Raw genomic sequence first — 16,786 nt, 5'->3', positions numbered from 1 at the left:
TGCCGTCTCCTCAGGAGCTGTGTCAAGCCCTGCTCTGCCGCGTAGGGAGGAGCTGTGCTGACCGTGTGGAAGGTGTGGACAGCAGCAAGTCTCTGTTCCGAGAGGGAAAACTCCATCATGCCCACAGGCATTCTTAACGACCTGGGCAGGGAGGTATTTTTCATTAGGCTGAACATGATGGTACAGAACACGCATCCCTGAACGCGCTTCTCCAACAGCGAACTTTCCCTTTCTCCCATTAAATTAATTTACTACCAAAATGTGCCACTTAGACAAGATGCACATTAAAATAAGTCTATCGAATTACCCTGCAGTTGTCCATCCATGGGCCAGATTCTGCTATTCTTACTCGTTTCGGTAAATAATTTACCCTCCCAAGTGCTTTCATTAGCTGCAATTCATCGTCCTGCTGTGGGGCTGCAAGTAGCCCGAGGTAACCATCCACACGAGGGAAAGAAAATGAATCTGGTCCTTTTTCATCATATCTGACAGCAAACCTGAATCAAATGCCCTTATTACACTGGGCTGGACTTTGAAATATGAATTTTTCCCATTGAAAACTGTGATGGTGAGATGCTGTCAAGCGGGAGTCAAGGGAGAAAAAGGCGAATGCGGCGGTCTAAACGGAGAGAGAACGTCTGCACCGGGGCTGAGGAGGGGACGCCAGGCTCTTGCCGCACTGGAACAAACGTCTGGGTCTTGGACCCCATAGAAATGTCAATGAAGTCGAATATATTAGAGCTGGCCCCTCCTCAGAGAGGGACAGAGCCACAGCTACTCTGCCAGAGGGCAGGGAGACCATTTATCCTCCCCAGCACCCTCGGACCCAGGGCAGCCTGCCGTGGTTTGGAAATGTATTCACTGCTGGTGCGGAGGGAGCCAGGCCATGGGGGTGCCGGGCAGGAGCCAGCCCCCATCCCTGTGGGCCCCTGGGATGGGCAGGGGGGGGGCTGTGGGAGCTGCTGGAGAGCCAAGGGGTGGCCTGGGGGGTGCGTTACTGAATCGTAGAGTCATCATAGGATGATCACAGAATCAAGGCTCTGGGGAGACCTTACAGCGGCTTCCAGCGCTGACAGGGGGCTGCAGGAGAGGTGGGGAGGGACTCTGGATCAGGGAGGGCAGTGATGGGGCGAGGGGTGACGGTTTCACACTGAAAGGGGGAGATTGAGGTGAGATCTTGGGAAGAAATTCTTCCCTGTGAGGGCGGTGAGGCGCTGGCACAGGCTGCCCAGAGGAGCTGTGGCTGCCCCCTCCCTGGCAGGGCTCAAGGCCAGGCTGGATGGGGCTGGGAGCGACCTGGTCTGGTGGGAGGTGTCCCTGCCCAGGGCAGGGGGTGGGAACTGGGTGGTCTTTGAGGTCCCTTCCAGCCCAAACCGTTCCGTGATGCTGAAACACCATCGAATCACCCCGTGGCTGTCGAAGGCGCGTGTTTGTGGTGTGACCTGGAGAGCAGAGGGTCGGAAGGGACCTCAGGGGTCGTGTGCTCCAACCCTTCTTGCCCAAAGCACGACCCGCACAAGCGGGCCCCGCACCTGCGGCCACCCGGGTCGCTTCTCCCTTTCCCTCCGCTAAAACTGGCCAAGTTACTCCAGAATAAACAACTTTTTCTTTTCTCTCCCCCCCCCCCCGCCCCTCCACCATCTGACGGGGGGGCTGAGCTCTCCCCGGGAGGCACTGTCCATCCCCTGCCCCTTTCGCAGCGCAGCCCCCATCACCCCTCTTTTTTTTTGGGGGGGGGGGGTGGGGTGGGGAGGAGGGGTCGGCGGGGGGGGGAGTGGGCAGGAGCCGCCAAGTGCCTGCAGGGGCCCAGGGGAGCGGCGGACAAAAGCCGGCGGAACGACTACGTGGCTTCAATTCCAAAAGGGACGCTGGGGGCTCCGTCAGGGCAGCCCCGGCCCGGGGAGGGGGGCGGGAGCGGTAAAAGGAGGGGGGGGGGGGGGGGGGGGGGCGGTGGGAAGCCGCAGCGGTTGAAGCGGCGGCGAGAAGCGGCGCAGCCCGGAGGCGACGATGAGGGGCACGGCGGGTTTCAAGCGGTTGCGGCTCAAAATCTGGAGGCGATGCACCCTGGTGCTCCTCCTCCTCCTCTGGGCTGCCTGCTGGCTGGTGGTGAGCGCCTTGCTCTTCCTCCTCCGCAGCGGCGTCTTCTCCGAGCGCTGCACGGACGAGAAAAGCCACCGGATCCTGGCCAGGCTGGTACGTGCCCCGGCGGGACGTCGGGCATCTTCCTGCCCCCCGGGGGGAAGGAGGGGAGGGGCGGGGGGGGGGGGTACAGGGAAGGGAGGATAAGGGCTTCCCGGAGTCCGGCAGGGCTGCCAGGAGCCGAGCACCCGCTTGTCGGAGCGCTCCTTGCCCGGCTCCGTCCCGCCGGAGGTGCCGCATTCCCGGCGCGGCCCCGCTGCGCCCGGGCGGACGGCTGCCCCCCTCCATCCCTCCCTCCATCCCTCCTGCCACCCCTCCATCCCTCCTGCCACCCCTCCATCCCTCCACCCCTCCATCCTTCCACCCCTCCACCCCTCCCTCTCTCCCTCCATCCCTCCCTCCATCCCTCCTGCCAACCCTCCATCCCTCCACCCCTCCTTTCCTCCCTCCCTCCCTCCTTCCACCCCTCCATCCATCCATCTCTCCCTCCTTCCACCCCTCCATGCATCCCTCCCTCCCTCCCTCCCTCCACCCCTCCATCCCTCCCTCCCTCCATCTCTCTCTCCCTCCCTCCATCTCTCCCTCCACTCCTCCATCTCTCCCTCCCTCCGTCCCTCCCTCCCCCCTCCATCCCTCCCTCTATCCCTCCTGCCACCCCTTCATCCCTCCACCCCTCCCTCCCTCCATCCACCCCTCCCTCCCTCCATCCCTCCCTCCCTCCCTCCATCCCTCCCTCCCTCCCTCCACCCCTCCCTCCATCCCTCCCTTCCCAGGCTAGGGCAGGTGCAGGCAGCGGGCCGGCTGCCGGGTGGGCTTACCTGAGCGCTTTGGAAGGGGCAGCTTGGCATCCCGCACAGTCTGAACTGGGGGGAGTGGGGTGGGGGGTGGGGGGTTGGGGGTGTGGGGTGGGCTTCCTCCGATTCGGGGTTTTATTTAGCCATAAAGGTGTTTGTAGAAAAGTCATCTTGGCAGAAATGCCACGCAGCTCCTAACTGCCTCCTTCACGTCTGGCTGGTGTTCGAGGTGTGGTTACTCAAAATTCAAGAAAGGATTTGTGAATAGTTATTAAAATCTCCCTTTAAAAAAAAAACAGAAAAGAAAAAGAAACATTTAGAATTGTGCAGGAGACACTTGGAGAAGAGGAGCAGCGTGGGTTAATGCTTTGAGTTTAGTCAAAACGCTGGCACAGGCTGCCCAGGGCAATGGTGGAGTCACCGTCCCTGGAGGTGTTCAAAAACCCTGTTGGTGTGGCACTTGTAGGCATGGCTTGGTGGGCCTGGTGGTGTTGGGTCAGCGGCTGGACTTGATGACCTTAGAGGTCAGTTCCAACCTGACGATTCTGTGATTCTATGTGTTTAATTTTGTTTCTCCATGAAGATGTTTGTAGTGCCAATGGTTGGGTGGGAAGGGAGGAGTCTGAGAGAGATCTCCCCTCCAGTGAGACCCCATCTGGAATAGTGTGTCCAGGTCTGGGCCCTTCAGCTCCAGAAGGATGGGGAACTGCTGGGAAGAGTCCAGTGCAGAGCCACAAAGGGGATTGAGGGGGTGGAACATCTCCCTCATGATGAAAGGCTGAGGGAGCAGGGTCTGTTCAGCTTGGAGAAGAGGAGACTGAGGGGTGACCTCATCAATGCTTATAAATACATAAAGGGCGAGTGTCAGGAGGATGGAGCCGGGCTCTTCTCGGTGATGGCCAGCAACAGGACAAGGGGCAACGGGTGCAAGCTGGAGCACAGGAGGTTCCACATGAACATCAGGAAAAACTTTTTCCCTGTGAGGGTGGCAGAGCCCTGACACAGGCTGCCCAGAGAGGTGGTGGGGTCTCCTTCTCTGGAGACATTCAAACCCACCTGGACGCGTTCCTGTGTGACCTGCTCTGGGTGGTCCTGCCCTGGCAGGGGGGTTGGACTGGATGATCCTTCAAGATCCTTTCCAAACCCTGACCTTCTGTGTGATCCTGTGGCTGTGTGATTCTGTGATTCTGTGAATCCTAATAACCTATGAACTGCAGCAAGTAAAAACTGATTGTAGATTTCCCCTAAATTCTGTATAATAAAGGAAGGGGAAGCACAGGCAGCGTGTTTGTAACGGCAGTCAGATCCCGCTCCTTCATCCCTGCAGTCAGCTTCCAAGTACAGCTGAGCTCGGGACGGCAGCAGGAGGAATGAATCCTGCCCGCCCCGTAGGTGGCCGGGAAGAGCGCAGAGATGTGGAGGTGCACGGAGCCGCCGCGCTCGGGGAGCTCCAGCCCTTGCCAGTGGAGAGACGGACAGAGACTCATTGCTGTTGGTGGGTGTGGAGAGGGCTGGGCATGACCTCGAAAGCCGAGAGCCCGTTTCAGGCGCAAGCTTGGGATGTTGTCTCTGTGTGGTGGCTCAGCTTCAGCCCCTCCTGCCAGAGGAAGAGTAGCTGAGGTTGCTGTGCTCATCGTGAGTCTTCAATGGTAGCGGTGAGGTTCAGAAGCCACAGTTTGTCCAGGTGACGTTAGAAAGGGATTGTCCTTCTGGTGGAACGATCAGGAAATGACCTCATCTTCATCAGCCCTGAAATAAGACTTTATACATCTTCCGAGCGTGCCGGAGTATCGTGGGTACAGAAGGTGCAACTGATCTGCGAGACAAATTAGCCGATGGCTCGAGTCTCACACCTTTTGCTAAGCAAAATTTGACTTCCAAGAAAATTATTTTGCTGGTCATCTGCCACATTTTCAGTAGGAGATGAGCGATCTGAAGCAAGTGGGTGAAAATTGCATGGTTGTCTACCCTCGTGAGGGGTATTTCTGAAGGTTTGGTTCCTCTTCCTGAGTAAAACATACATCTGTGCAGAGGCACGCTGCGCTGGGAAGGCTGCAGTAGCACGGGGCATTTCGCAGAGACCAGCTTAACTCTCCAAAACCTCACTCTTTCCTGACACTGGTCTCACCTTCGTTTACACTGAACATGCTAAATCATAGCCACCAATTTCTCTTTTCTCTGGAGAAATCAATTAATTTTGATGCCTTCCAAAACCTTACTTGGCATTGCATTTGCATGGAGAAGTACTGGATACCAAGGCAAGGCTCAGTCTCACGCCTGATCCACGCAGAAGTGACAGTGTGACAGTAAGCTATTTAAATTTCTGCAGATCCTTAGTGGGGTTTACATCAGTTTAAACTTTTATGTGAATTTAAATCCAGTTTTTTAACTTCTCTTGGTGAGTGTACTAAGGATATTAAAAATTCTGTAGCCAATTTTAAAGAGAAACAGATGAGCGAGTCCAGCGTGTGCATTTCTGTGTAGTCCAGCTGCCTTTCTGTAAGGCTTTTGGCTTAGCATCACCTTCATATTTTAATTTTTAAAATCTGGCACTTAGCGGCGTTTGAAGGGCGCTCGTTAGGTAGATTTAAAACTGTCTCATCGACAGATCTCAAAATGCAGCCGTTAAGACGGGGATGGCAGTGTGGAGGAGGACCATTTCTGGAAGGGGTCTTTGGGGATCGATTCTTCTCTTTATCAGCAGTCGTCGTGATGATATAAAATCCTGTATGGTGAGGTTTGCCGTTAGTGCAAAGGTTCCTGGGTTGGTCGATAGTAAACAGACCATCTTTTCATGGGAGGGTGATCTGAATCATCTGGTTAAATGTTTTCAGTCCAGCAAAATGGGGTTTAATACAGCAAAACACAAGCCAGGACAATGGGGAGCACAAGAGTACGAGCGAGGCCAGTAGGATGGAAGGCTGGCTTGTGAGTTGCGTGGCTTGGGAAGGGACGTAGGGGTCAAAGAATTGCTTCAACATGAACCACCGGTGCAGGCTGTGCCTAAAAGCCTCCTGATACAGGCTCTGAATGTGTCCAAAAAGGAGAAATAGGGAAGGGCTGCTGGCTGTCTTTGCGGCGTGGACAGCAGAATCCTGTCCTTCTAAGGCTGGTGGGGGAGAGAATAAACAGGGAAGGAATAAACCCACAAAAATCATCCAAGGGGCTGAAAAAATAAGGATTCTAGTGGGAGGGCTGGGGAGCTACGCTTACCTAGTGTGCTGTGCTGATGACAAGACATGGAACACTACAGTTTGGAACAGTGGGAGGGCAGGTAGCGAGGACGCGAAGGCGCAGTCGGTCTCTGCTGACCTTCTAGGTTATAGTGAGCAGGAAACCCAGGAGATTTTTAAAGCCCTTGAGTGACCCACGACTCAGTACTTCCTGTGAGTAGAGAGGCACCTTGAAAATTGTTCAGACTTCTGGACTGCTTGTTTGAGGAAGCCTTTTTGAAATTCTTGCTTGCCATCAGTGACCAGCCGAGGACGTTACTGCTGGAAGGCTGGCCTGTGTTTCGTCATGGTGGGACCAGGAGCTCCTTGGTCACGTCCCCTTCCACAGCTCCCTGTTTGCTCAGTGTGGGAGGAATCTGATTCAGAGACTGTTTGTCAGCTGCTAGGTTAATGGTCAAAGGTGTATGGGTTGGACTGGGACAGCAGAGGAGTCCTAAGCAGCAGCCAGGTTACAAAATGGCTCATCTCCTCTGTCTGGGAAATGTGAGACTGTTCTTTTCGACAACTACTTTTTGTCGTTAGTGCCATTAAGAACAACGTGATGGCAACACAAGAAAGTCAGCTGCATGTTCACCTGTTCGACTGCGGGTCTTCTGGGCCTGTGGTCTCCCAGATGCATGAAGTCCGTGCATACGGACCGTCTAAGCGTGAACTGGATGGGCCTCAGTAAAATTGTCCACAGGGGCAAGTGTTCACCCATGTGGACCCGATTACAGGACTAAGCCCTGTGTTCTCTCCCTGTAGCAGAAGAAGAGTTAAGTTGTGATCTTGTCAACAGGAGAGTAATGATTTTAAATGTGATTATACTTATGCTCCAAAAAAAACTCCCCGAAATCCTTCTGTTTGCAGTCTTCTTTGTAAAAGTGCTTAGCTCCAGATGGTAAGAACCGCTAAACTACTTCTGTTAGGAAAATCACATTTCCAACTTAAAAAGGGAAAATAAATCTGTATTACATTTGTAGGAGAAGATTTTCGAAAGCAAGAACGTTTATGTGCCTGCTCTGAAGTCTGTGGACAGCCCGGTGAGGGTGCTGGGCCGCCCTGACGTGGATGGGGATGCAGATGTGTGTGCTTCACACATGTACATCCCCCTCGGGCTCAGGACATTCGTGTCAGGGTTTGCCTACCTGGCTCTCCTTGCTGGCATTGAATCTTCTCATCAGGGCTGTGAGAACATCAGAGTATAAATAAATTTTACGCCTGCCTGACCTGCTCTCCGTGAGCTGCTTCAGTCAATTTATCACCTTTCCTGGATTTTGGACTTCATCCTGCACCCGTTCCCCAGTGCGTTGCTCAAGGTTGGGCTCTGAATGTTGCCTGGCAATCAGAACGTGTTCCTCTGGTGCACGCCTCAGAGAACGCCCTGAGAAAATACATCCCTTGAATTGTGTGGACATGTTTCTAGCATGTGTAGCAGCGAGTCACAAAGGAGGTGGGGCTCAGGCAGCCGTTGCAAGTGCTCCTCCGCATGCAGGGGGAGCTGCCAACTTGTCTAAATGCAGGTCCGAATGCCAGAAAGCAATGGAGAAGGCTGACGCTGTCGAGCCGTCTCCCAGATGTTTGGCTTTCTACACCACCACCGTCTATTCCCCTTTCACCAGAGACCTCTGAGCATCCCCTCTACTGATTCGCCCAAAGCAGGCCCTGCAGCTGCGCTTCCGAATGCCCATAGGGATGTATCGACTGCCTACGCTTTTGGAAATGATGGTATGGAAGCAATTACGGGTTGAAGGAAGGCCTGGTGAGGGAATCCTTGCAGTTCTTGTACGAATTTGCAGGGACCGCTTAATTATCAAGCAGCAGTTCCCATGTTTCCACAGGCTGATTTTTTTCTGATTAAAAAAAAAAAAAAAAAAAAGCAATTCATATTAAAATGTCACTTCTGATAATTACATATAAAACCTGGAAAAGTAATTTTGTCCTACAGCATTTACATATTTAACAGTTCTGGAAGTTCTTGGCCCAAGAGGCACTGAGTGTAACCTCTGTGTTTCCTGGTAGCGCAGAAGGAGGTTCCTACATCTTCCTTCAGGGCGTGCGGAGTGCCAGGCTGAAGCACACCGGGCTGCAGGAGATCCCAGCAATCCAGCTGGCCGTGGCTTTCCCTGTAGTTTGAGTGGGGATGTCTCAGTTACGCTTCCAGAGAAGGTGGAAGTTGTCTCCTGTGCCTTAAAGCACTGCAGCCCAAGATCTCACGTGGCGCAGCCGGGTGTGTTCAAAGCTGCCCTCGCTGAATTCAGATGTGGCAAGAACTTAAGAGTAACAGCACATCTAGTCTATCTCCTTGCCCCCCGAAAGCCTGTCCTTTACCATCCCAAGACCTCCTCTTTTGAAGCAAGACTCCTCCTAGTAAGAAGTCTCTAGACACCTCCCCTGTGAGGACAGGCTGGGAGAGCTGGGAGTGTTCAGCCTGGGGAAGAGAAGGCTCCGGGGAGACCTTACAGCGGCTTCCAGCGCTGACAGGGGGCTGCAGGAGAGGTGGGCAGGGACTCTGGATCAGGGAGGGCAGTGATGGGGCGAGGGGTGACGGTTTCACACTGAAAGGGGGAGATTGAGGTGAGATCTTGGGAAGAAATCCTTCCCTGTGAGGGCGGTGAGGCACTGACACAGGCTGCCCAGAGGAGCTGTGGCTGCCCCCTCCCTGGCAGCGCTCAAGGCCGGGCTGGATGGGGCTGGGAGCGACCTGGTCTGGTGGGAGGTGTCCCTGCCCAGGGCAGGGGGTGGGAACTGGGTGGTCTTTGAGATCCCTTCCAGCCCAAACCGTTCCATGACTCTGAAACACCATCAACTCACCCCATGGCTGTTCAAGGTGTGTCCTTGAGGTACCGTGATTGCTGGCAGCCTCTCGAGCTTAGGACTGTTGCTGATGCTTTGCCTTTCTTCTAAGTGGTCCACGGGTGTACAGTCCCGCTATGAATATTTTGCTCTTTCACTCCAGTGTCTGGACTACAGCAGTGGAGCCCTGACTGGTGACCTCTGTGAAGACCTGTGTGTGGCCCAGAAGCTGGTGTACAAACACTGCCTTTACTATGACAGAGGTAAGAAGGTCATGCAGGCTGACTGGAGAGGCCAGCCCATCATCCTGAAATCCAAAAAGGAAATCTTCTCCAGCTACCAGCATCTCAGTATGCTAGAGGAGATGGAAACACAGGATATTCCTGAAACAGAGCTTCTGCTGATGGTAGCCTTGGAGGTCAAAAATGTCCTGGGGCTAGAGCTGTCTAACAATACCATGGGGCCCCTGTGGACAAAGAAGAAGGGACCACGTTGGAAAGCACAGGTGGCCAGCATGTGGTCCTTGCTCCAGCAGGAAGAATATATCTACTTCAGTTTGCTGCAGGACTTCAGCAAACACGTGCTACGAATTATTGGCTCTTGCGGACACTTTTATGCCGTGGAGTATCTCACAGCTGGACATGCCTGGCACAAAACTCTTTTTCCCTTGGAAAAGGTGGTCGGTCCCTCCCTTGGCGGCCACAGAAGCAAGGTGAGAGCCATCACGGACATTGCGCTCAGCTTTCTGGACATGGTGCAGCATTTTGATAATGATTTCTCTCACCGGCTTCACCTGTGTGACATCAAACCAGAAAACTTCGCTATCAGGCACGATCTCACGGTAAGTTGGGCCTGGGGGGTTGTTTGGCAGCAATTTGAGGTCGAATTCTAGTCTGAATGTGGCTGTGTAAAAACAATACTTCCCTCCTCGGACAGCTTTTGGCCAAGTTTTTTGCAAAACCAATGCATTTACAAGTGACAGGGGAGCTTCTCTACTGCTTTTCCTCTTTGGGATATCTGCAGCCACATTTCAGAGCGCTAGATCCTGCTGCTTGTTTTGGGAACTGCTTGCTCAGGTCTGCTTTCTGTCACCTCCTCAAAGGCACCGACACCGACAGGGTCCCTTGGATGTGGTGAGGGATACGTCGTGAAGGCAAGGAGGTCTCAAAATGAAGCTGTTATTTGAGTCACTGCAGCTATTTCTGGTAGTGATGCTGAAAGGAAGAACTGTTTGAACTGGAGAGCGAAGGCTGAGTTCTCTGGCCTGGCACCAGGGGAGCTCCCCACATCCAGACACGCACACCTTGTGCTTCAGTGTTGAGCTCATCGGGTCTGGAGATGATCCGAGGACGGCGACGTGAAGCTCCCTGGTGCTGTTACTCTTTGGCTTTTCCTTGTGCAGCCCTGCCTCAGACCTGAAGAGCTTCGTGTGTTTTCTGAGCCGTGAGGTAGCTCAGCGCCGCGCTCCTGCGTGCATCTCGCATCCCTTCTGCGGGCAGAGATTCCACCGGTTTCGGTGGGAGTTGTGTGCCCGGAGCGGAGGCGCTGTGCAGTAAGGGTGTGTTTGAACTGGGCTCACAATTTGCACGGACATCAGGGGAGTTTCTGCGCCCTGAGCGAATAGAAAGCATTTTCAGGGACTTTAGTGCTATTTTCAGTACTCACCGCACGGTGTTATAACACTCGCGCCTTCAGAGGACTAGACAACCATTGCCTGAACATCCAGCCATTAAGGGCAATTGGAGTGCTTCCCTTCACCCTTCCCTCCCCTCCCGTTGTTTATTCAGGTGCGATACAGCAGCTGGACAGGGAACGGGCGAGGAGCTGCAGCAAGAAACTGAACCAAGCGTACCAGTTCTCGGGCAAAGCGGGGTACGGCGGGGGTCCCTCCAGGCAGGCTCGGCCCCGCTGTGTCGGTCACACAGGGCTGTGACCGCGTGTGGCTGAGCACACACCCAAGCGTCTGTTTTCCAGCCTCCTTACAGGAACAGAGATTTCATTCAGGAAAAGGGAAAGACTATTGGATGCGTCTTCCCTTACGAGTCCTTTCGGTGAGGCTTGCTTCTTCAGGATCTTCCCGTGACTTCTGGGGTCCAAAGAGACAGCAGTCACTTTCTGATATAGGACAATACTCTAATTTAGTCTTTTCCAGAAGAATTCATTTTAAAAAGTTGAGTTGCCACACACACACACAGAGCTCTCCCAGTTGTACATACTTACAGCTTGCTGGTGTCGCCCGTTATCGCCCCACTGGGCTGGGAGGCAGGAGATACACACGGTCAGAAAGCTGCGGGGACAACAACGACACACAGAGCTTCTGATCCATGAAGAAGGAAGGAGAGTGAGAAGCAGAAACTCTAGGTGGCTTTACCAACCAGTTCCAGACTGGGGACACAGCGAGGCAGCCCCTCTTTCTCCCTTATGTTTAAGCAATTTTTTCCACTTGCTTGTTTCTTGTGCTCTGTAGAGCATAATAATAAACACCCATAATGGTACCACTGTTCCTCACCTCGGTAACGAGACTAATGCCCAAAGAAATGTGCCTGGAGTGCAATGGTTTTACTCTGAGGATTATTTTCAAATGGTGGGGATAAGCCTCCAGCCCTTGCTCCAGCCTCCACACGCTGTTCCTGCAGGGCGGAGGGGAGACATCACTGCCTGGTAGACCATCCAGGGGAATTTTAAGCTGTCATGAAGCCACATAAGGTGCAAAGTTGGAAGGAGGTCTGGGTGAATACACAGTGCTGTGGGGCAGCCTCATCTTTTACCAGTGCTTCAGAGAGAACTGGGCAGATTAAGCACCTCCAACACGACTCTGATTTAGGTCAGGAGGCAAGTTGGGTCCTTCTGCGTTTCCTTAGGTGCCTTCATCATCAGTTACAATCATAACAAACCCCACCGAAATGCAGCTGTTTATAGGTCGCCTGTCACCCAGATCTGTCTTCGCAGGCTCTGGCTGGATGCCCACATGTTGTGGTAACGGGGGAGCTTCAGTGAAACCACCGAACCCTTTGGCAGCCGCACCACGGCTGGTTTTCCTGGCAGAGCCATTGATCAGATGGTCAAAGGTGGTCAGTGCTGGCAGAGACCCCACCAGGGAGCGGATGCAGCGACCCCAGGACTGGGGAAACCCTGCACCGCTTTTACTGTCTCTTCTCCAAAGAAGTGAATGGGAAAACTGCAGAAAGCTTAAGGGAGTAAAGAAGAAAGGAAAAAAAAAAAATGCCTGTCCGAACGTGTGAAATTCCTTAGGCTACATCACCATTATCAAGCTCTCCAAGAAGCTTAAAAATACTTGAGTTTTGAAGCTACACCTCACCTCTTTAAGATTTTCCCTGGGGAAAAACAAGTGGAATAAAATGAAGATTAGACCTTGTTCTTTGTTTTGCCTGTGGAAGGTTTACTTGGCCTTCTACCAGACCAGACATCTTTAGTTCCTGGGGCTGATCCAGCTGCTGCTCCAGCCACGCAGTTCAGCTTCCCCTGTTATTTGGGAGGTCGAATCTTAAATATCGTTTGAGCCCAAGTAACTCTGCTATGCCCAGGTCGCAGATGTTGCTGAAGGCAGGCTGTGTGGTCAGCAGGTTGAGAGAGGTTCTCCTCCCCCTCTGCTCTGCCCTGGTGAGACCCCATCTGGAATAGTGTGTCCAGGTCTGGGCCCCTCAGTTCCAGAAGGACGGGGGAACTGCTGGGAAGGGTCCAGTGCAGAGCCACAAAGGGGATTGAGGGGGTGGAACATTTCCCTTAAGGTGAAAGGCTGAGGGAGCTGGGTCTGTTCAGCTTGGAGAAGAGGAGACTGAGGGGTGACCTCATCAATGCTTATAAATACATAAAGGGCGAGTGTCAGGAGGATGGAGCCGGGCTCTTCTCGGTGATGGCCAGTGACAGGACAAGGGACAACGGTGCAAGCTGGAGCACAGGAGGTTCCACATGGACATAAGGAAAAGCTTTTTCCCTGTGAGGGTGACAGAGCCCTGGCACAGGCTGTCCCAGAGAGGTGGTGGAGTCTCCTTCTCTGGAGACCTTCAAAACCCGCCTGGACGCGTTCCTGTGTGACCTGCTCTGGGTGGTCCTGCCCTGGCAGGGGGGTTGGACTGGGTGATCCTTCGAGGTCCCTTCCAACCCCTGACATTCCGTGATACTGTGATTCTGTGGTCACCCACAGTTGTCTCACGTCACGCAGCTGCCATCCCGTTACTGGCTTCCTTCCTTTCCCTGTTTATTGTGGTGATTTTTTTAAGTGAAATATTCATGGGTGGAGCGACACTGGCAGAAACTGAGACTGCGGCCCAGAGTGGTCTCAAACCGAGCACGGGCAGCAGCTCTGCAGACCTCTTTGTGCTGCCTGTTCAGTAATTCACAAGCCTCATGTCTGGGTGAGAAAATTGATTGATCCCTTGGCTGAGACCAACTGTTACGGACCCTATTCCTGGATAAGCAGAACCAGAACCACACACCATAAATGAGTCAAACCACGCACCATAAATGAGTCAAACCATAGCAAACAGGACCGGGCGAAGCCAGTCCTGACCTTCAGCAACCTCAGGGGTCCCTTTCTGCAGCTGAACAGAGGCAAACCCACCGGCTGCATCGGCAGGGCTGCGGGGGCCGCACCAGGCGCAGGTCATTCCGCCCGTCCCACGGCTCCTCTCCGCAAGGACAGAGTCAGGGGTTTAGCCGGAATGGTGAATTGTGAAATGCCCGTGGCCTGTGGGTAATTTTGCACCGTCACGTAATTAAAAGGTTGAGGTGCCGTCTGCACGTGCTGCCACAACAAATAGATCAATCTTCAGGTGGGATAGTCCCAGTTCGAGGCAAACCGATGTAGTTGACCTCAGGGACATCCATATTGCCCACAAATAATCTTCCCTTTCCTGGAGCCGTAAGCATTGGCTGTTTCTCTTCAAAAAAGTGGTATTTATAAGACTAGTGCAGCTCAGTTAGGTGAAATAAAGCCCTTTCAGTGTGATCCCAGTGCCCCACTGGCAGATGCGCTCAGCACGGCAGTTCCAAAAGCAAGCAGCAAAGAGCGCTCGCCCAGCCTTGTCCCGCAGGCTGTGCCGTGCCAGATCTGACGGGTTGTTTTGATCCACAGGTGGTGGCCATCGATGTGGACCATGGCCTTTTTTGAACCCAAAATGCGGGACATCCTCGAACAGAACTGCACGGGAGACGAAGACTGTAATTTTTTTGACTGCTTTTTCGAAATGCAATCTGAAAATCAGAAAATGCGGAGCGCAGCGAGCCAATAACAACTTGCAAGTGAGTAGGCCCAGCTGCTTTATGCATCCATTTCTTTGACAATCCCACAGAGTATAAAATGCACGGTATGTGCGAGGAGACAGCGAAGGGAAGACAGTCGGGCTCTCCAACGTGGCCTCCTCGGTGCCCAGCCCTGTTCAGACACCCCACGCAAACAGACCTTTCTGTTCACTGGTGTTTATTTGCTGGTTTTGTGGCTGTTAGCCCAACGGCTCAGCTGGGAGAGGGGAGGCAGCAGGGGCTGGGCATTAGCATCCCTCTCTCCACGAATGGTGAAGTTGGGGCTGTCCCCGTGTCAGCAGCGGGGGGCTGCGGCTGCGATTCTCCGCTCGACGCGGATGTAGCAGATGGGGGGGGTCCCTGGGGTTCTTGGCCCCGGGATGAGGTGTCTTAGAGCTCACCCAGCTTCTGCTGGTGGGAGGCAGTAGCGCCGCAGAGAGGCTGGGGGAGTGCAGCTTGGTGGCCTTTTCCCTGCTTCTCCCACCCCCCCTCACCCTCAGCGCTTGGGCAGAAGTGCGAGAGCCGTCCGAGAAGGAGGCGGATTCCTCAGCTAGAGCGTGGCCTTTGTGGGTGCTCCTCTTCTATGCCTTCCTCTTCGAAGGGCCTGGAGGCATTTGGGATTTAGATGACATTTTGCTACAGTCCTAGAGAAGCAGCGGGGCGTTAGTTGTGGCTCCTGAAAGACAACGATCTGCTCTTTTCCCTTTCCTCAGGTCATTTGTGACAAAATATTCCGGCGCTGGTTTTCCCCAAATCTCAGAGGCCCGTCGGTTTCCTTCCCCGGCAGCCGGAGCTGCAGAAGGCTGTGCAGGAGTGCGCCGAGCCGGGGCACGGGGACGCTGCCGGGCACCAGAGGACTCTGAAATCTCTCTCCGAGTTGTACCGGCTGCTTCGGGACACTCAGCGAGAACTGCAAAGGGCAGAGTAGACGCAAAAGGCCGAACTGCCTCGGCCGCATCCCAGCCCCGGCGAAGGGAGGCTGCGTGTGAGACTGTCCGGGTTTCCTTTCTCCCTCCCCTCCTGCCCGCTGTGTTCCATTCACAGCACAGAGGTGGTTTTTCTCCCGTGCAAATGAAATTCGTGGCTGCGGGTGCGGCACGTCCTGTTAATGCCCTTCCAAGTGTGAAATCGTTTTATGTTACCTGGATTCTGTTCGCGCTTGTTCTCCTGCGCCAGCGCCCCATCAGCATTCAGCGCATCGTGCGCCTCCCCAGAGCCGCCGTCACTGCTCAGACAGCGCCTGTCTGGGTGCGGTGCTCAGGGTGAGGGTGCATTTGCAGAAGAAATGTGTAAGGAAGCGCAGCAAAGCTCGTGTCAGTCACTAAAACAATGGGTGGGTGGGTAAGTGGATAAGCACATGCACGGCGTTTGTGTTAATTTCTCTGTAGAAAGGGTTTTTTTTTGTTTCAAGCGGGGACAGAGCGCTCCGTGCAACAAAACAGTCTCAACCAGAGAAATGTCACATGAGTCAAGAGTGGCTTTTGTGCAAAGAGGTCCTTTCTGGTGTCCCCAAATGCCTTTCCTCTGGCGTGTCGCATTACCTGTGCCGCAGCTAACTTTCTGGGGAGAGGTTACACGAAGGTACTTCAGACTTTTCTAGGGCAAAACCATTATACCCTTGTGGAGTTCCCCTGTGGGTACTCATATTCTGCAGAGGAGAGGTATGAATAATGCCACTGAATTTTCCCGTGTGAATAAGCCCCTCACGCACTTGTACATCAGAGCAGCTGGTAATAAGAAGCACTCCTCTGCCAGAGAGCAGAATTACCCAGGGATGCCAACAATCTGTCCTTCCCGCTGAACAGAACAATGTCCAGACCCGAGTGCTCTGCCACAGTATTTTTTCAATGAACAAAAGGAATTTTTTCATAAGAATTCATTATCTTGCAAGCAGTTACGTAAATAAAGATCCCTAGATTAACTTACCGTCGTTACCTTTCAACCGTGTGGTTGGTAACAGACCTCAACACGGGGCTCCAGAAGGCATCGCGTGTGCTTATGGCCAGTGCCGGGCGATGCCCCCGCGAGCTGGTTTTGGCGTGAAGGCATTAAAAGCCCCACAAACAGAAAAACCAGCAGCCTGGGACAGCCCTCAGCTCCGGAGGACTCTTCAGCGTTCAGGCTGACAGTACTGGTTTGCGGGTGCGAGACACGTAACAGCACCTCATCTTTTTTGCCTTGATACCCCTCAGCCTTAGGACAGCCCTGAAGCCTGCGAGCACTAATTATACATGAACTTTCCCTTTCTGGAGTGGTTCTTTAAAGTGATGTCAAAGATTGCTGGTGACCAGAAGTTTGTGAGCTGCTGAGGAGACCAACACTTACCCGAAACTAGTTCAAAATTTCAGACTAGTGCTTGTTTGTTTGGGGTTTTTTTTCTATTTCTTGCAATAAACTACCATAATGTTAAAAATCACACAAGCCCCTCGAGAAGCGGATAGCGAAGGCAGGGTTGGCTGCCTCGCCTGGGGCTGTGCTGAAGACAAGCTGCTGCTGAGCCAGAGCTACAGCCTAGGAGCTCCTGGGTGGTCAAGTTGAGCTCAGTCCACACTTCCCCTCTAGTCAGGGAGACCGATGATGTTA

The 16,786-nt window shown here is 53.6% G+C and overlaps 1 protein-coding gene across 1 annotated transcript; it reads left to right on the top strand.

Moving 5' to 3' along the window:
• Positions 1–2,007: 2,007 nt before the first annotated feature.
• On the top strand, positions 2,008–15,131 carry DIPK1C (divergent protein kinase domain 1C). The gene is given in 7 exon segments (XM_086469426.1): positions 2,008–2,193; positions 9,105–9,782; positions 14,037–14,057; positions 14,059–14,139; positions 14,141–14,203; positions 14,917–14,983; positions 14,986–15,131. Coding segments are annotated over 7 exon segments (1,242 nt in total).
• The last annotated feature ends 1,655 nt before the right edge of the window (positions 15,132–16,786 follow it).

Source organism: Leptosomus discolor, chromosome 8 (assembly GCF_034619465.1).
Source record: "Leptosomus discolor isolate bLepDis1 chromosome 8, bLepDis1.hap2, whole genome shotgun sequence".
NCBI classification, from domain to species: domain Eukaryota; kingdom Metazoa; phylum Chordata; class Aves; order Leptosomiformes; family Leptosomidae; genus Leptosomus; species Leptosomus discolor.
Note: the sequence above shows the minus strand (reverse complement) of the source record. Positions and strands in the feature narration are given on the sequence as shown.